This window comes from Lethenteron reissneri, chromosome 69 (assembly GCF_015708825.2).
Source record: "Lethenteron reissneri isolate LAM-NWPU_2019-01 chromosome 69, ASM1570882v1, whole genome shotgun sequence".
Classification (NCBI taxonomy): Eukaryota; Metazoa; Chordata; class Hyperoartia; order Petromyzontiformes; family Petromyzontidae; genus Lethenteron; species Lethenteron reissneri.
Genome location: NC_083847.1, coordinates 7,578,136 through 7,605,339, shown reverse-complemented (window position 1 = coordinate 7,605,339; position 27,204 = coordinate 7,578,136). Strand labels below are relative to the sequence as shown.

Sequence of the window (27,204 nt, the reverse complement as noted above, 5' to 3'; positions counted from 1 at the left end):
GAGGGCAGAATGCCACGCACCTTTATTGTTCAGTATGTCCATGCTCCCACGTCTAAACAATCTACATTCTGTCAACATCCAACCCTTGACTTTCTTTCAAAGTGACACCAAAACCCCCCGTTGAGGAAAAGCCAACAAAGCCAGCTCCTGAAGAGAGTGGCGCTCCTCCTCAAGAACCAACTGCATCGAAGGAAAAGACACCCCCACCTCCAACCTCCAGTAGCAAGGAGCCAGAACCATCACCCGCAACTCCAGGCCCAGGTACAATGGTGGAAGTAGTTGCAACATCACATGTGGATATTATATTGCAGGCACTCATATGGTCAGTCAAAGCAACCATATGTTCTGGTTGTGCCAGGACATTCCCGGTGACAAAAAGGCTATCCTAGTGTCCTGAAGCATTTAAACTTTGGGCTTTTGTCCTGCTTTACAGTCTTCCGGTCCCAAACTTGGCTCATTTACTGGAACAGGGTATGACTAACAGACTCTAGGCTGGATTGGTAGCAGAATAGGAGGAATTTACGGAGCAGTAGGTCAGCCTGTGTCAGAGTAATTGAGCGACCGTGACTTTGTAAATGTATTTGGTGCTAACAGAAGGGGTATGGCAGCTCACCAGGCTTTCGGGTTGATATTCAACAAAAATTTAAGTAGCTCTATGTTCAATCCATTCATGATAAAGACTCACTGTATACTTGCTGTACGTAAATACATGTTTTACTGTACACTCGTAGCCAGCGTGCATTCATAGGTATCATGCATTTTATAGCTGTCAGAACATTACTTTGTAGAAATGGAGTTGATATATAGTAACAGTTTGAAGACTTATTAAGAATGTATCTTTGCAGAAGACTGTACTCCAGGCTGGTCTGACTGGTACGATGAGCAATATCCTGATGAAGAAAATGGCGGAGATGAGGAATCTTACCAGAAGGTTATAGCCTCAGGGAAAGTGGTTTGTCTGCTTGACTCACCAGTGCAAAACATTGAATGCAAAGCAGAGAGATTCCCTAATACCCCATGGGAGGAATTGGGCCAGACAATAACTTGTGACAAGAATAAAGGACTGAAATGTGTAAATGAAGATCAAGGAGGACTGCCATGTTACAACTACAAGGTCAGATTCTGCTGCTCCAGAGCAGGTGGACCCCCTGCACCAATTCCATCTAAAGCAAGCCCAGGTACCCTTCTGGAATTAGTTGCAAAATCACATCGATAATATATTAAATGCCATCATTCATAATTGTGTTTTTTTGGGTTATATCAGGTGAATGTGAATGCACCACCACCTGGCACAGCCAATCAGTGAGGTTTGCACTCTTCCTCCAGAACCAACTGCATCGAAGGACAAGACACCCGCACCTCCAACCTCTGGCATCAAGGAGCCAGAACCCTCAAAGCCAGAAGGACCAGGTGTGTCCATGTTCTAACAATATAAAAACACATGATATATAATGCTCATAATCAAATCACGCAAAATGCAACTACATTTTTAGATCTCAGAGACGAAGTATGTTTGTAACTAAATGGCATGAACGGGTGACCACGTCCACAACGTGAGTAATAAACTGCAATTTATAGGCGGCAGAGGGCTGAATGCTAAACGCATTTATTCTACTGTGTGTCCATCTTCCCACGTCTTTTAAATGTACATTCTTTCAACATCTGTATCTTGATTTTCTTTCAAAGTGACACCGAAACCCCCGGTTGAGGAAAAGCCAACAAAGGCAGCTCCAGAAGAGAGTGGCGCTCCTCCTCAAGAACCAACTGCATCGAAGGAGAAGTCACCCGCACCTCCAACCTCCAGCAACAAGGAGCCAGAACCATCACCCCCAGAAGGGCCAGGTGTGTTCATTTTGCAAGATTTTATATATATATGTTCTGGCTGTATAATAATTAGGATCAAATCATACAATGCGACTTAATATGTTAGATCTCAAAATCAAATCAAACTTGCACCTGGATGAGGTTTGGATTGGTGACTACTTGTGTAACAGATATCATAGGCAATTTTTGTTACAATGTGGCTGGAGAGGGCAGAATGCCACGCACCTTTATTTTTCTGTATGTATGTCCATGCTCCCACGTCTAAACAATCTACATTCTGTCAACATCCATCCCTTGACTTTCTTTCAAAGTGACACCAAAATCCCCCGTTGAGGAAAAGCCAACAAAGCAAGCTCCTGAAGAGAGTGGCGCTCCTCCTCAAGAACCAACTGCATCGAAGGAAAAGACACCCGCACCTCCAACCTCCAGTAGCAAGGAGCCAGAACCATCACCCGCAACTCCAGGCCCAGGTACAATGGTGGAAATAGTTGCAACATCGCATGTGGATAATATATTGCAAGCAATCATATGTTCAGTCAAAGCAACCATATGTTCTGGTTGTGCTAGGACATTCCCGGTGACAAAAAGGCTATCCTAGTGTCCTTCAGCATTTACAATTTGGGCTTTTGTCCTGCTTTACAGTCTTCCATTCCCAAACTTGGCTCATTTACTGGAACAGGGTATGACTAACAGACTCTAGGCTGGATTGGTAAAGAATAGGAGGAATTTACGAAGCAGTAGGTCAGCCTGTGTCAGAGTAATTGAGCGACCGTGACTTTGTAAATGTATTTGGTGCTAACAGAAGGGGTATGGCAGCTCACCAGGCTTTCGGGTTGATATTCAACAACAATTTAAGTAGCTCTATGTTCAATCCATTCATGATAAAGACTCACTGTATACTTGCTGTACGTAAATACATGTTTTACTGTACACTTGTAGCCAGCGTGCATTCATAGGTATCATGCATTTTATAGCTGTCAGAACATTACTTTGTAGAAATGGAGTTGATATATAGTAACAGTTTGAAGACTGATTAAGAATGTATCTTTGCAGAAGACTGTACTCCAGGCTGGTCTGACTGGTACGATGAGCAATATCCTGATGAAGAAAATGGCGGAGATGAGGAATCTTACCAGAAGGTTATAGCCTCAGGGAAAGTGGTTTGTCTGCCTGACTCACCAGTGCAAAACATTGAATGCAAAGCAGAGAGATTCCCTAATACCCCATGGGAGGAATTGGGCCAGACAATAACTTGTGACAAGAATAAAGGACTGAAATGTGTAAATGAGGATCAAGGAGGACTGCCATGTTACAACTACAAGGTCAGATTCTGCTGCTCCAGAGCAGGTGGCCCCCCTGCACCACCCATTACTCAGGCCCCAACCAAAGGGGCCCCTGAAATTCCACCAACAGCAGCTGCTCCGGAAACAACGAAAAGGAAACCAAAGTCCCCACCAGTGCCTAAAGAGACGACTATAGGTGAAGGTAACTATGACAATTGGAACATGAACAACATCAATTCTCTGCTAGTTAAATTAAATCACGTCAGTAACATTACCGACCTTCACCTTGTAAACATTCTACCAATCAGAAGTAGTGTATCTTTATTGGCATCAAAGACAGCTTTTACTCAACACTTAAAACATATAGTTTGGAAAATAATAATAACAATGCTTTGGCAGTTTTTCCAATATTTGACTTATGAATATATTCGAAACACGTGAGATCAAAAACATTTAAAATTACTTTAAAGACGTTTTGTGACATCACATGATAGGTTATAATACACGTTTAAATAATGAACGTTTGAAAATTAAACAAAATCAAGTAAAATACATTGCCCGTGTACGCATGCTATATAGATAAACATCATGCTACAGGTATCCACGTAATAAATACACACATTACACCTGGCTAATTTCCCAATTTCTGATGTTAACACAGTGCTCCAGATTCTAATTTTCTGAAGTTATTGTTCCACATTCCACTCGTCCCTATGATTCAATGTTACCAAACTCAAAACTACTTATCTGTCCGATCAAAAATTATTTTGGGAGATGTAATATTCAGTGATAATGATGATGTGTATTATTTATGCGATACACACATCATAATTCAAGTATATTTTTTGCAGAATGGATTGTTCCAGCAACACAGCCACCAATTGAGGCTACAAAACCAAATGAAACACCCACCAAACAAGGTAAGGATTAGAGTGTGGTAACATAATCTTGAGGCCTGTTTGAATGCATACATATGGTTGAAATATTTTGCAAAATCTGCTGGAATTTCATCACTGATTAATGTTATATTTTTGCAGACGAGTGTGCTTTAGGCTGGTCTGAGTGGTATGATGATCAATACCCTGATGAAGAAAATGGCGGAGATGAGGAATCCTACCAAAAGGTTATAGACTCGGGGAGAGAGGTCTGTCTGCCTGACTCATCAGTGGAAAAAATTGACTGCAAAGCAGAGAGATTCCCTAATACTCCATGGGAGGAATTGGGCCAGACGATCACTTGTGACAAGAGCACAGGCTTAAAATGCTCTAATAACGATCAGGACTTTCTGCCATGTTACAACTACAAGGTCAGATTCTGCTGCTCCAGAGCAGGTGGACCCCCTGCACCAATTCCATCTAAAGCAAGCCCAGGTACCATTCTGGAATTAGTTGCAAAATCACATCGATAACATATGAAATGCCATCATTCATAATTGTGTTTTTTTGGGTTAATCAGGTAAATGTGTATGTAAATGCACCACCACCTGGCAAAGCCAATCAGTGAGGTTTGCACTCTTCCTCCAGAACCAACTGCATCGAAGGACAAGACACCCGCACCTCCAACCTCTGGCATCAAGGAGCCAGAACCGTCAAAGCCAGAAGGGTCAGGTGTGTCCATGTTCTAAGAATATAAAAACAGATGATATATAATGCTCATAATCAAATCACGCAAAATGCAACTACATTTTTAGATCTCAGAGACGAAGTATGTTTGTAACTAAATGGCATGAACGGGTGACCACGTCCACAACGTGAGTTATAAACTGCTAGTTAAAGGCGGCAGAGGGCTGAATGCTAAACGAATTTATTCTACTGTGTGTGCATCTTCCCACGTCTTTTAAATGTACATTCTTTCAACATCTGTATCTTGATTTTCTTTCAAAGTGACACCGAAACCCCCGGTTGAGGAAAAGCCAACAAAGGCAGCTCCAGAAGAGAGTGGCGCTCCTCCTCAAGAACCAACGGCATCGAAAGAGAAGTCACCCGCACCTCCAACCTCCAGCAACAAGGAGCCAGAACCATCACCCCCAGAAGGGCCAGGTGTGTTCATTTTGCAATATTTTATATATATACCGGCTGTATAATAATTAGGATCAAATCATACAATGCGACTTAATATGTTAGATTTCATAATCGAATTAAAATTGCACCTGGATGAGGTTTGGATTGGTGACTACTTGTGTAACAGATATCATGGGCAAAATTTTTACAATGTGGCTGGAGAGGGCAGAATGCCACGCACCTTTATTGTTCTGTATGTCCATGCTCCCACGTCTAAACAATCTACATTCTGTCAACATCCATCCCTTGACTTTCTTTCAAAGTGACACCAAAACCCCCCATTGAGGAAAAGCCAACAAAGCCAGCTCCTGAAGAGAGTGGCGCTCCTCCTCAAGAACCAACTGCACCGAAGGACAAGACACCCGCACCTCCAACCTCTGGCATCAAGGAGCCAGAACCCTCAAAGCCAGAAGGGCCAGGTGTGTCCATGTTCTAAGAATATAAAAACACGTGATACATAATGCTCATAATCAAATCACGCAAAATGCAACTACATTTTTAGATCTCAGAGACGAAGTATGTTTGTAACTGAATGGCATGAACGGGTGACCACGTCCACAATGTGAGTTATAAACTGCAAGTTATAGGCGGCAGAGGGCTGAATGCTAAACGCATTTATTCTACTGTGTGTCCATCTTCCCACGTCTTTTAAATGTACATTCTTTCAACATCTGTATCTTGATTTTCTTTCAAAGTGACACCGAAACCCCCGGTTGAGGAAAAGCCAACAAAGGCAGCTCCAGAAGAGAGTGGCGCTCCTCCTCAAGAACCAACTGCATCGAAGGAGAAGTCACCCGCACCTCCAACCGCCAGCAACAAGGAGCCAGAACCATCGCCCTCAGAAGGGCCAGGTGTGTTCATTTTCTAAGAGTATATTTATATACAGATTTATACTGCTTAGGATCAAATCACACAGAATGTGACTGATTGTGTTAGATGCTAGAAACTAAATAGGGTGACGCAAGGATGACTTTTAAATGGGTGACTACCTGCATAACTGATGTCATAAGGCTGAATATTTACAATGTGGACTACAGAGTGCAGAATGCCAGAACCCTTTATTGTGCTGTACTTCCATGTTTCCCCATCCATGATCCCCACATTCACACTAAAGAGAGCGTGAGGAGGCCTTAAATGAACAGTGGTTTGGCAAAATTGTACATTATTTTAGAACACTTTCCAGTAACTCATTTGAAAGGCAGATTAAAAGTATCGTCTGAAGGTTGTTTACAACATTTTTCAAGGGGTAATTGAGAATGCATCAGCAATCTTCATTCTGTCAACATCCATCCCTTGCTTTTCTTTCAAAGTGACACCGAAACCTCCGGTTGAGGAAAAATCAACAAAGCCAGCTCCTGAAGAGAGTGGCGCTCCTCCTCAAGAACCAACTGCACCGAAGGAGAAGTCACCCGCACCTTCAACCTCTGGCATCAAGAAGCTAGAACCCTCACCCTCCGAAGGGCCAGGTGTGTTCAGGTTGATTTTCAAAGAAAATACAGTAGCTCTATGTACAGTCCATACATGATGTAGAGATTCACTCAATACTTGCTGTATGTAAATTCATATTTTGATGTACACTCCTACCAATGGGACATTCATAGGTTTGATACATTTTATAGCTTTCAGAACAATCTCTTAGAGTAAATGGAGTTGATATATGCATAGTCATAGTTTGAAAACTGATTAAGAATGTATCTTTGCAGAAGACTGTACTCCAGGCTGGTCTGACTGGTACGATGAGCAATATCCTGATGAAGAAAATGGCGGAGATGAGGAATCTTACCAGAAGGTCATAGCCTCAGGAAAAGTGGTTTGTCTGCCTGACTCACCAGTGCAAAACATTGAATGCAAAGCAGAGAGATTCCCTAATACCCCATGGCAGGAATTGGGCCAGACAATCACTTGTGACAAGAATAACGGACTGAAATGTGTGAGTGAGGATCAAGGAGGACTGCCATGTTACAACTACAAGGTCAGATTCTGCTGCTCCAGAGCAGGTGGCCTCCCTCCACCACCCATTACTCAGGCTCCAACCAAAGGGGCCCCTGAGAAAGCATCGACAGAAGCAGCTCCAGAAACAAAGAAAAGCACACCAGAGTCGCCACCAGTGCCCGAAGAGACCACTGCAGCTGAAGGTGACTATGACAACACTGGGCACATGAACAACAGACATTCTCTACGAGTTATAAAACAATATGAAGTCATCCATAATATTAGATCGCGTGAATATACGTACGTCGTTAAACCCGCCACCACCCGACACAGCCAATTAGTAAGGTTTGTCACCTAAACAGAACATGCAAATTCGTTACTAGTACAGTACACCAGTGTGTTGGAGAGCAAATCCCCATTTGCAATCTTCAACACACTAGTAATGATTTGGCATGTTTTGTTTATGCGACAAACCTTACTAATTGGCTGTGTTGTGTGGTAGCGGGTTTAACCCTAAAAACCTATTTTATGGATGATATTGGTCGCGAAAGCCTCTGACGTGTTAAAATGTTAAGTCGGTAATATTGTCACCCTTCACCTTGCAAACATTCCACCAAGAGGAAGTATTGCATCTCTTTGGGACCAATGACAACTTTGAATCAACAATTGCAACCCTATAGTTTGGGATACGAGCATAATGCTTGGACGCGTGTTTGTAATGTTTGACTTACAAAAAATGTACGTTCAAAAATATATTGAAAATTACATTTAACACGTTTTTGAGAGGTAAAATAACGATATATTATAATCCATGTTAACAAAAATACACGTTCGAAAGCCACCGTGTATGTATATTATATTGATAAACACTATGCTTCAGGTAATACATGTATTTAACAGGCACACACTGCACGTGGATAATTTCCAAAGTGGTGATGTTCACACACTGCTCCAGATACGCATTTTCTGAAGTTATTATTCCCCCATTCCACTCGTCCGTATAAATCAATGTTAACAACTTTTTAAAAATCAAACGGTGTAAAAAGCCAACCAGTTGGTCACTTTATGGAAGTCTTCCATTTCAATGTCTACACCCAACACTTGGTTTCACTTCACTGCAATCAAGAGAAACTCGAATCTGTCCTGAAAAAACACTTGATTTTGGGACGTATCATATTCAGTGATGATGATGTGTTTTATTTCATACTATACACACCATAATTCACGTATATTCTTTTGCAGAATTGATTGTTCCAGCAACACAGCAACCAATCGAGGCCTCAAAACCAACTAAAACACCCACCGAACAAGGTAAGCATTGCATTGTGGTAACAAGTCACGAGGCATGTTTGAATGCATGAATAGGGCTTAAATCTTTTCCACAATCTGTTTGCATTTGATAACTGATAAGATCATTTATTTGCAGAAGAAGACTGCGCTCCAGGCTGGTCTGACTGGTACGATGAGCAATATCCTGATGAAGAAAATGGCGGAGATGAGGAATCTTACCAGAAGGTCATAGCCTCAGGGAAAGTGGTTTGTCTGCCTGACTCACCAGTGCAAAACATTGAATGCAAAGCAGAGAGATTCCCTAATACCTCATGGCAGGAATTGGGCCAGACAATAACTTGTGACAAGAATAAAGGACTGAAATGTGTGAATGAGGATCAAGGAGGACTGCCATGTTACAACTACAAGGTCAGATTCTGCTGCTCCAGAGCAGGTGGCCTCCCGCCACCACCCATTACTCAGACCCCAACCAAAGGGGCCCCTGAGAAAGCATCGACAGAAGCTGCTCCAGAAACAAAGAAAAGCAAACCAGAGTCGCCACCAGTGCCCGAAGAGACCACTGCAGCTGACGGTAAACTTGGAGTGAGAATAGTGATCAGTATTGATTTTAATGAGCAAAAGTTTTCTTCATACTTAATAAATGTCATTGCATTTAGAACATAAATTGGATACACCAAATCTATATAATTTGATGTATTTAAGTTCTGTCGTTTTATTTGCAGGCCGCAGTGTTCCTGTGACACAAGCAACAGAACAGGCACCACGGCCATCTGTAAAACCAACACCTAAAGGTAAATCATGGAAAACGTGACAGCATATTTTAAGAAAATAAGTGTTCGTTTTTCTAATCATCTTTTTTAAAAGACCATTTCATCATAATTGTCAAGATTTCATTCATGAAACTTGTATTACATTTTAAAGACAGTATTTGACATATATCCTTACCCACTGTAACTTAGTTACAACATCATATTTGGATAATATGACATTTGACCGGGGATTTTTGACGCTCACATTTTTTACTTCAGTTTGCATAGGCAACTTACACGTTCCAATGTAAAATAAACAGGGATACAGCAGTGATTTCCAATTTTGACCACACTTGATCAGAATTGAATTGGTCTGCATTGTGCGAGAGCTTCATTATCACCATTGTAGGGAAAGTGAATAAATCAAACTCATAGTTGAACCTCCCCACACTCATTGCGTTTTCTTTCTGCCGCGTTTCTCTCCAAGTGACGTCCTCACAAGCAGTTGAAGAAAAGTCAACGGAACGGAGTGCTGTAGTGAAAAGCTCAGCAGCTCCGAAACAAAAGACTCCAGATGTCTCCACAAAAGCACCACAAACCTCAACCAAAAAAGCAATATCTACAACGACGGAAGATGACGGTACGTTGTTTTCCCAAATAATGGCCTGCATAATTTAATACGTTTTGATCAATAGAATTTTCAAAAATCCAGGTGAGTTATGTATCCTTGGCCATCATAATAGGAATATGAATTTCACCACGAAAATATATGCTCCATATTTAAGAAGAATTCTTTATGAAGTGTTTATATCTTGTCGAGTTGAAAAACTGTATATTTTTATACGTAGGCTTTCACGACCAATGTGAATTATAATTTGTTTCTATGGGGTAAGATCGTGAAAGTATAAAGTCAAATTTTAACTATAACCCTCCACTACCGGACAGAGTCAATCAAATGAAATTGTCACGTGGGAAAATGTCAATCGATTTGGTTTACTGTACAATGTTGCATATTTGTATTGCTGGGGACTGAGGTGTATGTAGATATGTGAAAATCTATATAAAATAAGTATAACCCGTAAAAATAAAGTTTATCACTATAAATCTTTTATATGCGTGGCAGCGAACTTAATATAAAGGATTTAAAAATATATTCGCCTGTGGAGGACGCGGGGATCGATCCCGCAACCTTTGGCATGGGAAGCGAGGGCGCTACCAACTGCGCTACTCCACCACGGCCTGTGGAGGGGTTACGCTCTGGGCTCTTATACTGTGACGTTCAGCCAAAGCCAAGAATGAGTTCTTTTGAATATATGTAAAATATTTTTTTTTGCCTAAAAAGTGCAACATTTTGGGAATTTTTTTCACGAACATTAATTGTCTGGTACAACGAGTCTGTGTGGAAAATGTCAGCTCGATTGGATCATGGGAAGTGGGTTAAAAAACGACCGAAAGATTTGCACGGTCGTAAGCAAGCAAGCATGCAAGCAAGCAAGCAAGCGAACTTAATATAAAGGATTTAAAAATAACTGAGTTACACCATGCACGTGAACATTTGGGATGTGTGAACATCTATATCAAATATCAGTCACAGCATGCACAAATACTGCACTGGGTGTGAGCAGTTCATTGGTCAGGGTGGATATGCGATGGCTATATGTGCAACCATCACATCCACTATTTAGCCGCCTTTGGTGTAGGCTCTTTCACCAGCAGTTTAGAAATATAACTCTAGATTTGAAGCTTTGGTGACTGCAAGTATTCATATTCTTAGGTTTTTTCGGTAAAGTCACGTAGGTAAAAAATACAAATGAATAAAAGTAAAATAAAAATAAAATAAAAATCACGACGTTTCGGAGGCAACACAAGCTTCCATCTTCAGGTGGAACCGTCACAGCACGATAGCTGTATCAAGTAAATGAGAGATTCCAAGGGATACTACCCCGTATATATACTGTTTGAGGGTGGGGGTAATGGGCCAGGAACGGCCCACTTTTTATTATTATGGTAAGGTGCGGCTTGAGACTATGGCCAGTCTACATAACAAAGGACTGAGCCTTTATTATGGCAAGGTGCGGCTTGAGACTACGGCTAGTCTACATAACAAAGGACTGAGCCTGAGAGGTGGGTGGGGGGGTGCCAGAATAACCTTCTGAGGTTGCCGAGTGGCTCAGAGGTTAGAGCACTGATAAGGTTTTGGGCGTGAATTCAGGCAGCCACCGGGTCCTCAACTGTATGTGGCTCTGCCCTCTCAAAATTAAATCATCAGTTTGACTGTCATATGACACACCTCAATTTTATGTACAGAGTGAGTGGGGGGCGGGTGGGAAGTGCTTCATTCTAACTATGTCTGGAGCACAGGTCACTTGAAAAGATCTCAAAAGATGCGCCATCATATCCGTTTCTGTTGGGCTGTTCTCTAACATGAAGGGTTGCACTGCTCTGTGAGATCGTAAAGTATGCTTTGTCCTGTGACGTGATGCCCACAGCACAATTGGGATAAAATTGTGGAGAATACGAAGACATGTTTTAAACTATTATTTAGGTCTTTCGGTAAAGCCACGTAGATAGAAAAATAATCAAAATAATAACAATAATATCACGACGATTCAATCACAACCCAATCAATTGTCTTCTTTTCACCTGAAGACGATTGATTGTGTTGCGATCGAAACGTCGTGATATTGTTATTATTTAGATTTTTTTCTATCTACGTGGCTTTACCGAAAGACCCAAAGAATATGAATTCCTGCAGTCACGAAAGCTTTAAGTCAATGTTTTAATATATCTGAAAATGTCTTGTTGGAAAATGTCCGCTTTTGCAGAAGAGCATTGCAGTACGGGCTGGTCCCAGTGGTTCGACGAGCACACTCCAACTGAGGCAAATGGAGGCGATGTGGAAACCTACCAAATGGTCATAGAGTCGGGCAAAGTGGTCTGCCCGGATAACACCTTTGTAGAAAAAATCGACTGCAGAGCGGATAAGTTCCCACATAAGAATTGGAAAAAACTATGGCAAACGATCACCTGTGATAAGGAGACCGGCTTGAGATGTGCGAATGAGAACCAGGGCATATTGACATGCTTCAACTACATGGTCAGGTTCTGCTGCTCTGAGGTGGTAAGTCCTCATCCGATCACAACTAATGCTCCACCCAGGAAGGAAACTAAACATCCACCCAAAACAGTCGGTCCTTGGACAACTCTGAAGAATCCAGAGAAATCAACAACTCCAAGACTGACCACCGCAGCTGAAGGTAATTCTATGACACGTGACATTATTTATTCATCAATTCTTGAGCATCAGCCGAAAATGGCAAGTGGTTATTAACAAACAGTTTTGAAGGTATAATAGATATATGTTAATGTACGCATTGCATTGAACGAGGTTGTAGCCACATAGTAAAATAGGCAATAAAAGGGAATTTCAAAGTAAAGCAGTGCAAGGGAATACGCAGACGGACACATTTTATCACCTGCTAAATGTTGGTTGAATACAGTATGGATGAGATGCAACAGTCAGCTCTGGTAGACAAAGTCTTCAACATGGGTGCAGGATAATTGGTTTTTTTACCCTTCTATCTGGCAACAAAACTGACACTTTTTATTACAAAGAGTCATGTTTGCATAGACCACAATACCTGCAGTCATAATACAAACAAAAGAACATAACTCTGATAATGTGCACTGTCCTTGAAGTTGATTGGTCCACACCCGAGACAGCTTTCCTTAGAGCCTAGTCTCACATGGGTTGGACCAGATGACGCCAAAAGGTGCACAACTCAAAGACAATGCACCATCAGAGTATGAGAGCTCGGGGTTAAGCATTTACACCATTGGAACCTCCTTTGCCAGTAGCAAAATATGATAATTGTTTTTTACCCTTTTATCTGGCAACAAAACCGACACCTTTTTTACAAGGAGTCATGTTTGCATTGACGGAATGTAAACAAAACACAACTCTGATAATGTATGCACTGTCCTTGAAGTTGATTGGTCCACACCCGAGACAGCTTTCCTTAGAGCCCAGTCTCACATGGTGTTGGACCAGATGACGCCAAAAGGCCCACTATGACTGCAGGTATTGTGGTCTATGCAAACATGACTCTTTGTAAAAAAAGGTGTCAGTTTTGTTGCCAGATAGGAGGGTAAAAAAAACAATTATCATATTTTTTACTGACAAATGAGGCTCCAATGGTATGGGTGCAGAAATTAATGAGTCAAGTTTATGGGAACAGTGACCATGGCAGTCACAATAGAAGTGTGATAAGGACTACAAACCTGCCGTGCCAACAACTCCTTTGTGCACGTATCCTATTCAGTGATGAAGATGTGTATTGTTTAATATTAGATACACCTTAATTAATGTATATTGTGTGCAAAGTGATTGTTCCAGCAACACAGCAACACATTGAGGCAACAAAATCAACTGAAACACAAGGATGGGGTTCGGTGACTGTCATTCGGCCTGTTTTAATGCATAAACATGTCTTAAACATCTCCCAATATGTTTGCGTTTGAAGACTGATTAAGATGATATCTTTGCAGAAGAAGACTGTGCTACAGGCTGGTCTCAGTGGTACGATGAGCAATATCCAGATCTAGACAATGGCGGAGATGAGGAATCTTACCAGAAGGTCACAGCCTCAGGGAAAGTGGTCTGTCTGGCTGACTCATCAGTGGAAAAAATTGACTGCAAAGCAGAGAGATTCCCTAATACCCCATGGGAGGAATTGGGCCAGACAATAACTTGTGACAAGAATGAAGGACTGAAATGTGTAAATGAGGATCAAGGAGGACTGCCATGTTACAACTACAAGGTCAGATTCTGCTGCTCCAGAGCAGGTGGCCCCCCTGCACCACCCATTACTCAGGCCCCAACCAAAGGGGCCCCTGAGAAACGACCAACAGCAGCTGCTCATGAAACAACTAAACATATACCCAAAAAGACCACTACAGTTGAAGGTAACTACACGACATTGGGATGACACGATCATGCACTCTTCAGTTGTGTAAAGAAAACAAGTCAGTAAGATTGACCATTGATTTTGAAAACATGAATGCAATCGGAGATAATGTATTTATTGACTTGAACAAGGGAAGAGAGGCAGTAGAATGGAATTCCAATGTAATGCAGTGCAAGGAAAGACGCTGAAAGATAAATGTTTTCACCAGCTATATGTTGAATCTTGACTTAAAGCTTTCGTGACTGCAGGAATTCATATTCTTTGGGTGTTTCGGTAATGTCACATAGATAGGTTAAAAGAAAATAACAAAACATCACCTATCTACGTGACTTTACTGAAAGACCCAAATAATATTTGAGTTTTTTGTCATTTTCTTTGAACCTATCTACGTGACTTTACCATATGACCCGAAAAATAGCTATTTGTTGGATGAACACAATATGGATGAGACGCAACAGCCACGTCTGGTAGACCGAGTCTTCAACATGGGTGCAGGAATCAACGAGTGAAGTTTATGGGAACAGTGACGACGGTAGTCACTATAGAAGAGAGATAAAGACTCCAAACCTGCCATGGCAACAACTCCGCTGTGGGCATATCATATGCGGTGATGAAGTTGTCTCGTGTTGTATTATATACATATACACCCTAATCCATATATATTTTGTGCAGAAGTGATTGTTCCAGAAACACACAAACAAATTGAGGCTAAAAAACCAACTACGGTGGCCCCCAAGAAACGATCAACAGCAGCTGCTCATGAAACAACGAAAAATAAACCCAAAAAGACCCCTGCAGTTGAAGGTAACTACACGACATTGGGACGACACGATCATGCAGTATTCAGTTGTGTAAAGAAAACAAGTCAGTAAGATTGACCATTGATCTTGAAAACATGAATGCAATCGGAGATAATGTATTTATTGACTTGAACAAGGGAAGAGAGGCAGTAGAATGGAATTCCAATGTAAAGCAGTGCCAGGGAAGACGCTGAAAGATAAATGTTTTCACCAGCTATATGTTGAATCTTGACTTAAAGCTTTCGTGACTGCAGGAATTCATATTATTTGGGTCTTTTGTAAATAGTCAGGTAGATCGGTTCAGATAAAATAACAAAAACTACGACATTTCGATCGCAACTCAAGCAGTCATTTTCAGGAAAAGGGGGGTTAACTTCCAAAGGCAAACTGTTTATAAGGGTTTTAAATGGGTGTAACCCAAATGTCAGCAGCCAATGGTAATGCAGGTGGTGGGCAGCCAACCCGATGGTGGTTGGTTTTCCAGCAATCAAAGGGCCGCCAGGTGGTGGAAAACCAACCACGTCGGTTTGGCTGCCCACCACCTGCATTGCCATTGGCTGCTGACATTTGGGCTACGCCCATTTCAAACCCCTTATAAACAGTTTGTCTTTGGGAGCTAACCCCCCCCCCCTTTCCAGAAGACGACCGCTTGTGTTGCGAGCTTTCGTGACTGTAGGAATTCATGTTCTTTGGGTGTTTCGGTAATGTCACATAGATAGGTTCAAAGAAAATAACAAAAAATCACCTATCTACGTGACTTTACTGAAAGACCCAAATAATATTTTAGTTTTTTGTCATTTTCTTTGAACCTATCTCCGTGACTTTACCAAATGACCCGAAAAATAGCTATTTGTTGGTTGAACACAGTATGGATGAGACGCAACAGTCAAGTCTGGTAGACCGAGTCTTCAACATGGGTGCAGGAATCAACGAGTGAAGTTTATGGGAACAGTGACGACGGTAGTCACTTTAGAAGAGAGATAAAGACTCCAAACCTGCCATGGCAACAACTCCTTTGTGGACATATCATATTCAGTGATGAAGTTGTCTCGTGTTGTATTATATACATATACACCCTAATCCATATATATTTTGTGCAGAAGTGATTGTTCCAGCAACACACAAACAAATTGAGGCTAAAAAACCAACCACGGTTGCCTCCAAGAAACGATCAACAGCAGCTGCAGGTAACTACACGACATTGGGACGTGAACATTGTTAATTTTCCAGTTGTGTAAAAAAAACAAGTCAGTAAGATTGACCTATCACCTTCAAAACACAGCTCTAATAGAAGTGTAATGCATCATTATCGGGGTATAAGACAATTTTATTTAATTGTTGCAACCATATAATTAGAGACAAGATAATTATTCCATAGTCATATTTTGGCATTGCATTTTCTTAACATTAGAATATTCGAATATTGACCAGGATAACAAATAAATAAATCTATATCTGCAGTCTAGACAAGCAGACACCCCCCCCCCCCCCCGTGGTAGATGTCCCTGTGCTGCACAAGGTGTATTTAAGAGGTCATTAGTCTGCCAGTAGGTGGCAACCGACTGCACCCATCTACATGGGGATGACAGATTATTTCCTACCATGACATTTCACATCCCACTCTGTGCTTTATTAATTCTCTAAATACACGAGCGAGTGATGATCTTAGGTTCATAAATATAATATTTGAAGCAACATTCCTAAGTGCCTATACAATAAAGTTTTTTACGTTGCATATTATCAGCGCTGGTATCGATCAGAAACATGAATAGAAGCTTAAGCGTGAAAACAAGCATGGAAAAATCTATGTTTAGAATTGCTTTGAGACAAAACGAGTGACACGTGGATGAGAAAACGCAGGTTAAGTTAATAACTCAAATTGTTCAGCAATCTAAGTGGGCTTGGGACGGGACACGTCATGGCTAGAGGGCACGATGGCCGATGGTCCAAGGAATCAGGGACATCTGCGGGAATTCACTGAGTTGATGAAGCGATACAATCAGTGCACATGCTGGGTGGATCGTTACATCGTAGGATCGTCAAGAGATGATGGCGGTTCGAGAATACGTTTATCCAGCAGTGGATTGACCATGGCTGCTGATGATGAAGACATGTTCGAACATAAGCGCAAGTGTGATCTGAGCTCTGTGTATTTTCAGTGAAACCGACCAAATCGAAGACAACCACCACCACAGTGTCAACCACCAAGAAACCAGAGGAACTGGAATCATACAAGGTCCAGTTCACCATTATCAATCGTGAATTTCATCAGGATCTCTACAACCCTGAAAAGCCACTCTACATTGAATATGCCAGAAACATCACCACGGAGGTAAGGAACTGCTGTATTCATATCACAAGTTTTGGTGATGGTCATTATATCGTGAAAGTTGATATTCTATCGTATCAGAAAAAAATGATACCGCCGTAACCCTACTGCTGCATCTGAATTAACTGTCTCCCCTGGACCAGTGACGCGCTTCTGACATTTCATCAGACACGTCCTGCTCACATGACAGTCACCACTCATCGACTCACATTATACCACTCATATTCTTAAGTTTTTTCGGGAAAGTCACGTAGGTGAAACATTAAAACATTAAAATTAATAAAAGTAAAATAAAATAAAAATCACGACGTTTCGGAGGCAACACAAGCTTCCATCTTCAGGTGGAACGTCGTGATTTTTTATGTTATTTTACTTTTATTAATTTTAATGTTTTAATGTTTTACCTACGTGACTTTACCAAAAAAACCTAAGAATATGAATCCTTGCAGTCACCAAAGCTTCAAATCTAGAATTATACCACTCACCGCCTTTATACAATACAGTGGGGAGTCCATTAAGATTCAACGGCTTCCCGCACCACCACGCAAATAAGCCACTGCGACGACGATCTGGGCTTGTGTCTTCGTCTTTATTACTTCTTTCCCACAGCTAGACAGCTCTGCTCTCTCGCTCTCTCTCTGACACGGCTGCACTCCGTTCCACGCGGCTCGGTGGTTACTCGCGCCCAGAGGTCGCAAACGGGTTTTGATTCCTTACCCGTACGCACCAGGGTCGCAAACGGGTACCCGTACCCGGCCGTAACCGTACCCTACCCGTACCCGGCCGGCCGGGTACGGGTAGGGTACGGGTATCGGGTACCTGATTGCGACCTCTGGGATGAAGCCATGTTGCAGGCGTGGGTGGGTTGATTCTAGGAACTTGAATTGTGAGAAGAGACAAGACGTTGGGAAATGTGCGACAAACGGTTACTCACCAGTGACTCACGGCCTACCAGTACCCGGCCGCACCAGGGTCGCAAACGGGTACCCGTACCCGTACCCGGCTGGGTACGGGTAGCCGGGTATCGGGTAGGGTACGGGTATCGGGTACCCGGTTGCGACCTCTGCGGTGAACTCTCGTATTACAATTGTACCATGTTTAAGTGGGGGTCACACAATCCTCCTATCTCTCTCCCCTCTCATCTCACTTTAGTTCTCTCCACGTGCTCCTTTATCACTCACCTCACACCTCACTCTACTCCCCGACAAACACTCTCTGCTGCAGCATCCAAAGCTTTTGGAGAAGCCCGCAGTCAATCTTTGCTTATTCCTCTCTGTTACTCTTCATAGTCTGGAATTACCTTCTCCTACCTATCCATGTTCTTGACTCCCCCGGCTGCCGACCTTCCATGTTTTCCTCTGCCCATGACTGGACGGCCTCTTTCCCTCTATAACATATACATTCCACTGTTTCCGGTCAGGCAACATTCAGATGCAGTAGCATTTAGATGATTTGTAAATGCATGATGTAATTGCATTGCATTACTATGTATGACACTATTACATGTACCAATAACTGCTTGTACCAACCACCACATGTGCCATGTCTCTTGTCCGGGAAAGGCTAATATTTTTCTCTTTGTTCTCTCATAGATTACCAAGTTATTCCAGAAAGAACAGCGGGCAAGATATTTATACCGGGAATACAATGTCTCAAGCTTCTGGTACGAACAACATTTAATCTTACTCAGTACTATATTCTAAGGTGTTCGGTAAAGCCACGTAGGTAAACATTTTAAATTAAAATGAATTAAAGTAAAATAAAACTAAAAATCACGACGTTTCGGAGTCAACACAAGTTTCCTTCTTCAGGTGGAACCGTCACAACACGATTGCTGTATCAAGTAAGATACTTGCTGTATCAAGTAAGATATTTGATACAGCTATCGTGCTGTGACGGTTCGACCTGAAGACGGAAGCTTGTGTTGCCTCCGAAACGTCGTGATTTTTATTTTATTTTACTTTTATTAATTAAAATGTTTTACCTACGTAACTTTACCGAAAACCTTAGAATATGAATCCTTGCAGTCACGAAAGCTTCAAATCTAGAACTTACTCATACTCTTTGGTTCTTTCGGTAAAGTCACGTAGATGGAAAATAAAAATAAATAAAATAAAATAATAGATCACGACGTTTCGATCGCAACAACAAGATAGTCGCTTGTTGTTGCGATCGAAACGTCGTGATCTATTATTTTATTTATTTCTATTTTCCATCTACGTGACTTTACCGAAAGAACCAAAGAGGATGAATTCCTGCAGTCACGAAAGCCTCACAAGTGAAGACATTTCATCTGTTTCCAAACTGGTTCATTATTGCTCTCTGAGTGTGAAGTTTTGTTTAGATGGCGTTATTTTACCATTTAGAAGTATAACGGAGCTTAAATACCTCATCATTTCAAACCCCATACATCACTATTTCATCTCAACTATTCCAATGCACCGGAAGTCTAACCAAGGAACCCACCCATTGGCTAGCTGTCCCTGTGAAGCACATGGTGCATATGTAGTGTTGTAAAGGACGGACTTCTGAACTTCTTTATGGCACACACTGTTTATTGTCTTAATACACAGTCCCTATCGCACAAAGGGGTATATGGTCCCGTCACCCGTTACCCTGAGGAGGTACAGCCTCCGGACCTTGTACAGCTCCACGCTCACGCTTAGCTCCTATTCTAAGGAGGTACAGCCTCCGGACCTTGCAGGCTATCTAATCTCCCTGCTATCCCAGCGTCCTCTGGCTGGACCTAGGGGCTCTCTCCCCGACCACTGGTGACACTGAGCCCTAGTCCTGATAAGGGCTGGAGGGCTTGGTCCAGGATCCTAGATGTCTTCGGCCGACTTGGGTCTTCCTGCAAATGCGTATAAGCTGTCGGTAAGGGGCAATGTTACTACGTTTTTATTTCTAATTTCGTAATTTGTGAGTAATCTCAAAACTTTGGCAAATTGGGCTGTGATGCAAACGCACATGTCATACTTTTCCTCAGATTATGTCCTGGGATCTTAAAGTCTACGGTAAAGGATTTGGTGAACATGTATGGTTAATATACCTGCAGTATTATCCTTGCTGATCTCGTCAAGGAACATACACCATCACGCCAATTCTGGTCATCCTCGTAGCGGATTTTGGCTATCCATCAAAGACGGTCGGTGCATTGCACCCTTTCGAGTGCATTTCTGCGGGTGTCTCTCTTTGTTCTGATAGTAGGAAGCTCCAGGAGCTACGCACGTTTAAATACTCTAGATTGAAAACGAATTTCTTGAGAACGGCTTTGTGTTTAGTTTTTTGTCCTTTCCTCGCACCTCCGATTAGCACGGTTGGCTATGTATGGTGCAAAAGAAGTTCAACGTACATAAATACATCCACGGTAGCCAAGGAGCTCTAACCACAAACCCACCGATAAAAGCGAATAGTTCAGCCACAGAAGTGACTAATGTCCTGGAGATTGTTAATTCAATCATTGATCAGATTATCAAAACCCTTTCTTGGGTTGCGGGGAGGTTGTTAGATTTTATTATTTTCCAATGTTTAAATACTCCACCCCCCCCCCCCCCCCCATCTGTATAAATAGGTACAACACAGGATGCATGTGGCGGGGTATAGTGGAGGTCCTTTCTGCGAGCAGTGGACTGTACATGTTTTTAATCGACTTAACAGAAGCAGCTTTGCTTCTCTCATTGCAGGATCGGCTCCATTACTGTGGAGGGCAAATGCTCTTTCCTAAAGAACGGTGGTGAGAACGTGCCCACGCTGATGAAAGAGTTCACCGAAGGAACCAATAACATGACCTACCTGGGACCGTACCGGCTGCGGCCGGGCAGCCTCAAGGTGTACGGTGAGTACAGAGGAGTGGCATGGAGCCCATCGTCAACCCACACCGTTACAATTCCTGGGTAGGGTTTGCGCGATACGGCAGTCCTATAATATATTGCCGATTGACTCCGATCACTTGCTCACCGACGGTTAGTTTCCTCCTTGTCGCTCGTCTATCACTACTACTCCGACCAGAATGGCTGTTTTGTCTCTTCCATATCACTCTCATCCACCATACTCCAGGTGACAACCGTTATACTGGTAGGAACGAAGTGAACCAGCCTACAATAGATTATATCGTCCGTCCGTCCGTCCGATGTCCCATTAGGTGTAGCAACATCGCCCCCTACTGCAAACACTTGGCAGGACCCTACAAAAACCTTTAGACTCAGTGAGGCTTTCCTGGCTAAACAAGTGTAACATTCCCTTATAATTCCCTGAGATAGTTTTTAATTAAAACATTTAAATAAAAAATTAACTCACAGCGGCCTAAAGCCTACAGCTAGGCCTAAAGCCTAGAACTAGGCCTCAAACTCTCCCTTCGTATCGTACCCCTGCCATTTCATATTATTATAGCCATTCATTTGTTCGTTCCTACCAGCCCATCCCGCAGGGACCTGTTCTTGCTGCTTCTTTCGTCGCACTTCTCAAATTTAGAATTCGCCGTCGTCTCTTTAATCTTGCTGAATTACAAAAAAAACGTACTAGCTCTTATCTAATACAATTTTAACAGTGCTGATTATTGATGGCCTGTTGGAGTTTTGGGCACGTGCTCAACAACTATGATAAAAAAAAAATGTGTACGCCTTAAGATGCATAACCATATCGTTTGTTTTACGAAATATCGTTATATAGTAAACCCTTCTTAATTCGATACATATGGGTCTCTGGCCTTGCCAAACTATCCAATATTCCGAATTATGTACAATTCTTCCTGCACCAAATTTGTTCTCTAAACTCTTCACACACCATACACATTGACACACCTGCATGAATTCGATCCAAAACTTTTGATTTGTCTGGCAGACTAAGCGATTTATACTTCAGTCCCTTTCTATTACTTCTTGATGTAGATGTAGACGAGATTTCTGAGAGGGTTGTGGCTTGCACAGAGTGCACAAGCAAGGTAAAGTCCAAAGCAACAGGTCTTGCACTCACGCTCACCACGCGCACCGCCACTATACTGAGTCGTTGTTTTGGTAGTGGGGCGCAGGCATCGCTCCACGTGTACGCCGAAATTGGACCATTCAGAACGGCAAATTGGCTCATGGCGAATTACTAATATACACTATATATATGCCGAAGTGCAACCGTGCCGTATTATCCCAAATTATGAATGATCAAATACCGAAATAACGAGGTTTTATTTATCCTGATAGTCATTGCTCATTTTATTGTTTAAATGTGTTTTTTAAAATGAAAAAACACATCACATCATGGTGTTTATTGGTGAAGGCATGCGATACATATGTAAGAGCATAAATGACTGCGCAGTGATTTTTTTTCAAGCATGGCCCTCTGTTGACAACACAGACCTGCATTAGCCCACACCTATACAATGCATGGACAATTTAACCACTATCCAGGCTCAAACATGCTTGGCCTCTGAAATCCGGCAAGATCAGGCATATTCTGGTTGATTTTGAGGACAGGACTATTTATGTACTTTTATGCAAATCGTATTTAAATGACATACATTCACTTCATGGTAATGGAACAAATGAAACAAAATTTGAACATGAGACAACAATAGCTGAGATGGTACACATTACTCAAAGGATCGTTAAATTAAATGTGGACCCTGGTTTGTAATAATTCATCAACATGGCTGGTAATATGGCCAATCGGTAGTGCATTTTCCGTTTGTTGCAGCGACTCTCGGTTCAAGGCCAGTGGCCACGCTGGTTAAGCTGTGGGTTAATTAACCACAAATAAGCGCATTCTGCTTCACAGTGGACGTTAAAGATCACGTGACGTTATTCAAAAAGGAGGCCATTGTGTATCAGCGTCATGGTCAATTACTGATAGAACTGAAACTGGATTTAAAAAAATCACGTAACCAATATCACTCCCTATTGGAACAATAATTCCCACTTAGTTGCCGATGTCACATTTCACCTTGTGCCACACAATAACTGCCGATACTGGGGGTCTCCTGCCGCAGGGCACCTCGAAATTTACCGCACGAGAGGTGCGGTACAACTATTAAGTGGTGAGGATGAAATCGTGACCTTATGCCAGTAGCGTGATGAAATCGAGGATTTTTTTTTAAACAATGACTTCAAACCGGAAAGAGAATTATGAACCGTGGCTAAAATTGTCTGCGGTGTGTGTCGGTGCAGTTGACAAGGAGGTGGTGTACTACACGAATACGAATACAAGTTCAAGTCCGAACAGATCCCTGCCATACTGGGTCTACTTCATCATCGCCCTCTGCTGCCTCATTCTGTTGGCCCTGATCATCGCCTACATCGTGCTGGTATGGCAACATGCCCGTTCATTATTTCGTCCGTATAGTATTTAACGTCTTACAAAAACACCGTTGCACAGCTTCGAAAGCTGTATGTTCAAGCCACTGTTGATGGAAGAGTCTCCATTAGGGGGAGCTCTAGACTATACCTCTGGGGAGCATTTTAGCCTATTTTTCCACGCTGAACAACGTTTTTAAATCTACCATATGTGACCCAACAATCGATTGACTGTGGTGTACCAATTTGGATTGCAATTCCAGTGTGAACTTCTCCTTTACGTAAGTATCCAACTGTGCTAATCGGAGGTATGGGGAAAGGGCAAGAAATTAAACACAAAAAACATGTGCGTGCATCAGGGGCGGTTTCTTCATTAGGGCGATTGGGCGACGCACCACAAATCTCAACCACAGAGTTACGCTAGCCGTCACTGTGCCTCTGGATATAGTCCAATCAGCGTCATGTCACGTTCTGTGGAGTACCGCCTCTTTTTGGGCGATTTCACTCCGGCTGAGAATCGCCCAGAGTGTTCCCATAGACTTACATTCAAAGATGTTTTTTTTTGAACGGCGGGCGCTGCAATGCATTCTCTATGGCTTCCGGGAGGGCTCGCACTAACGTGCTTACGTCATCATACGTAAGCACGTTTCAGTCAACAATATTATTTGTCGCCACCTAGTGGAATCTTTAATAAAAGAAACTGAGTGGATTGTAATAATAGTGAGTATAGAAACAAACAAGATGTGTTGTAAGAGTCACTTTATTTTTCATTAATATTAAAGAAGTGAAGTTGCCTTTACATGCTTAAGCTGTTAATTTATCCATTGCATAGGGTGGACCTTATCCTTATCAATCATCCAAACATTTGCCCCCCCTGAGAGATTTTGCAGGAGCTGCCACTGGCGTGCATACTTGTGGATAAATCTAAATATGGCTGATTGTTTCCATCTTTGTTACCCCACCTCCCAACCTCACACACACTTTTGGCCAACAATCACAGGCTCTCGTGAGATACTTCAAGAACAGAGGCGACGCCTACAAAGTGCTGAAGATCCCATGGGGAATGTACTACCCGCACTTGGACCTCCGCAAGTCTTTCTGAACATCTCCGTGGTGAAGCAACTCACACAGCAATGGAAACAGCAGCAGCAGCAGCAGCTGCAGAAATGTCAGCCCACATCGGCAATGACAAACACATTTGGCAAAACTCGCATCGCACCTGTCACCAGCAAATTACTCAAATAACCAGAGCCGCTGCTACTGTAGCCACGAGAGTAATGCCTGTCACAATACACCATCCTCATCGTCATCTTTGTAAACGTCATCAGACCGCACAATCTTCTCTGGACAGATTTGCCATCACCACCAGTATCACCTAAAGCAACCAAACGTCCTGGTTTGGCAGGGATGGTTTCAGAAAGGCTGTCCCGGTGTGCTGAAGCGCATTTGTGAACATTGGGATCTTGTCAATATTTTATATTTTCATGCCTTATGCTTAACTCATGTTATGGGTGGAATTGGCAGAGGAGTGGATGGGGCCTATCAGCAGGAGGTGTGGCTGACTGAGGGAGGGGCCACCAGTTCCCTACATGTTCCGGAAGGTCAACCAGAAATTTGGTAGCTATAATACCTCTCACCAGCAACATCGTCACTACGATTCTCATCGTCGATAAAACCAAGAGGCGCTGATACCACCAGAACAGCAACTACCATTATCAACAATCCTGTCAAGATATCCGTCATCGCAAATCGATGCAACCGGAACAAACGATACAACCACAACAGCGACCATCACCACCACAAAACACATTGATGACGCATTACGACTGGCAACATTAACCACAATCACGTCCTCCACCAACAGCAAAAGCATCTGCACTTATAATATACAGGGTGGTCCATTTATAGATACTCCAATATTCGATCACTTCTCAAAAGTGACCGAATATTGTGAAAGCGATGGCTCCATATCCGGCAGAGGATATTGTTAAAATGTCATCATTGTATTGAGATTGGTGGGAGATATGTAGAGGCTTTGAAAAAATGTTGTTTTATGTATGATTTCTCCATATTATTTTAGTGGGTTAACTATAAATGGATCGTCCTGCAGTAGAACATGTAATGTAACATAGTGATAATAAATATTTGCTGCTAGAGACATAGAAATATGCATGGCACTTACATAGGAGTGATAACGACTTAAATACATTGCACAACTAAAAACACATCTCAGCCCATCGATGCACGGGGCTTTTGGTCACCTGAGCTGAAAGTGTGACTCCCCTTCCCCCGCACCACCGCACTATTAAGCATAACCCCACCATCCATCACTCAGATATTGCTACAGTTCATGGCGACAACTGCACCCGCCTCGGGTTCGCTTCGATGAAGATTCCATTCGTGAGAATTGCACTTAATGTGGGAGGAAATTGGAAAATCCGAAAGAAAACAAACCACACATACATCCGAAGGGACTACACTCAGCACTTACATAATAATACAAAAAATGCCAATTATTTATCCAGAACCTGGCACTGGACCAATCAAGCCACTAACCGGGCCCGACTCCACTTAGCTTCAGAGATGTGACAAGACTGGGCATATTCAGGGTTATTTCTTCTTACAGCAGATTACTGGTTCTCTTTATAGGTTCATAACAGACACCACACCTCTATCTTTGAGCAAGGCCGCAGCAAGGAAAACTCTAGACTTCATTAATCTATTCTACTACTCGATATGTAGCACAGATAAAATCAGCAAAGATTCACCACCGTTGACCGGATGAAGTGATAATTGTTATATATTACAGTCCGTTTGTCAATCCGGACAACTGCACCACTGCTCTGCCACCACGATACATATGTTCAATACAAATATAATACATACAATTTATCTCTCCATTGTGGATCAGATGTGGACATTATAATCCATTAGCACATATTTGCACATTAGCATATAGAAGCAAACACATACATCTACACTTGCAAGACTTGTACAGATTCCATACCCCCTCGATATTCCACGTTTCCCAATTCAGGGACAGCGATTGCGAGTTAATAGTCGGTTTTGTTCTGTTAACACAACGGGTACTAGTGGCTCTACAATGGGCATGTCGCAAGCAGGAATAGCAACATATAACAGTTCGGTATTAAGTTGTGTAAGCCAGTCAAGAGCTTTCAGAAATTTCAGAAACTTTTCATAGAATAGTAACAGCGAATGGTCCACTGGATGTCCCATCACTTTAAAGTTGTTCATCACACACCCACACGGTGAAGTGTCTTTGATGCTCCATTCATGCATAAAGTATCCACACATTCATGTGATGGTCTCATGCCGTTCATGATGTTCATCCGCTGTCGCCAAAGAATTGTGAAGCCAGTAAGCCCAACTGTTGGCTCAGCTGTGTAGGCTTTTGTTTTTCAACCAAGCGGTCACTTCGCCGCATCTCTCCTGCTCTCTACAATGTACTGCTATAGTCTCCAATGTGCCGTGTTCTTCCTTAAATGAACTGTTATGTCCTGCCTAAGCCCAGATCATCACAATGTCTGCTTAATCGTCAATATGAATCTGCTGTATCCATTCTCCGGGCATAGTGTTAAGCAACGATGGGGGGACGATTGGGGTTCTGTACAACTTCTGCACTGCAAATGTCCTATGCAAATAAAAACAATAAATCCCAAATTTTCCTC

General features: G+C 42.3%; 2 protein-coding genes across 5 annotated transcripts in view; both read left to right on the top strand.

The window, feature by feature from the left end:
• The window catches only part of LOC133360681 (mucin-5AC-like), a 35,739-nt gene extending 29,704 nt beyond the window's left edge, over positions 1 to 6,035 (top strand). Inside the window, exons 31-34 of the mRNA XM_061579472.1 lie at positions 1,687 to 1,842; positions 2,136 to 2,294; positions 4,991 to 5,146; positions 5,863 to 6,035. Coding sequence (XP_061435456.1) covers positions 1,687 to 1,842; positions 2,136 to 2,294; positions 4,991 to 5,146; positions 5,863 to 6,035 — 644 coding nt within the window. The remainder of the gene's footprint in view (positions 1 to 1,686; positions 1,843 to 2,135; positions 2,295 to 4,990; positions 5,147 to 5,862) is intronic.
• LOC133360458 (mucin-5AC-like) lies at positions 103 to 27,204 on the top strand. 4 transcript variants are annotated; one of them, XM_061579176.1, is made up of 27 exons: positions 103 to 261; positions 846 to 1,178; positions 1,327 to 1,410; positions 1,687 to 1,842; positions 2,136 to 2,294; positions 2,878 to 3,309; positions 3,959 to 4,027; positions 4,145 to 4,477; positions 4,631 to 4,714; positions 4,991 to 5,146; positions 5,431 to 5,586; positions 5,863 to 6,018; positions 6,478 to 6,633; positions 6,871 to 7,302; positions 8,342 to 8,410; positions 8,529 to 8,960; positions 9,112 to 9,180; positions 9,626 to 9,778; positions 11,964 to 12,395; positions 13,687 to 14,103; positions 14,778 to 14,909; positions 16,006 to 16,092; positions 17,065 to 17,237; positions 18,827 to 18,897; positions 20,918 to 21,069; positions 23,390 to 23,526; positions 24,516 to 27,204. In XM_061579176.1, exons 19-27 carry the CDS (start codon positions 12,050 to 12,052, stop codon positions 24,615 to 24,617), a joined length of 1,617 nt encoding a protein of 538 aa, XP_061435160.1. In that variant the 5' UTR covers positions 103 to 261; positions 846 to 1,178; positions 1,327 to 1,410; positions 1,687 to 1,842; positions 2,136 to 2,294; positions 2,878 to 3,309; positions 3,959 to 4,027; positions 4,145 to 4,477; positions 4,631 to 4,714; positions 4,991 to 5,146; positions 5,431 to 5,586; positions 5,863 to 6,018; positions 6,478 to 6,633; positions 6,871 to 7,302; positions 8,342 to 8,410; positions 8,529 to 8,960; positions 9,112 to 9,180; positions 9,626 to 9,778; positions 11,964 to 12,049; the 3' UTR covers positions 24,618 to 27,204. The 4 variants fall into 4 exon arrangements, with proteins under 4 accessions (XP_061435160.1, XP_061435159.1, XP_061435158.1 ...); XM_061579175.1 differs by having other exon boundaries at positions 8,526 to 8,960; positions 14,781 to 14,909; XM_061579174.1 differs by having other exon boundaries at positions 8,526 to 8,960.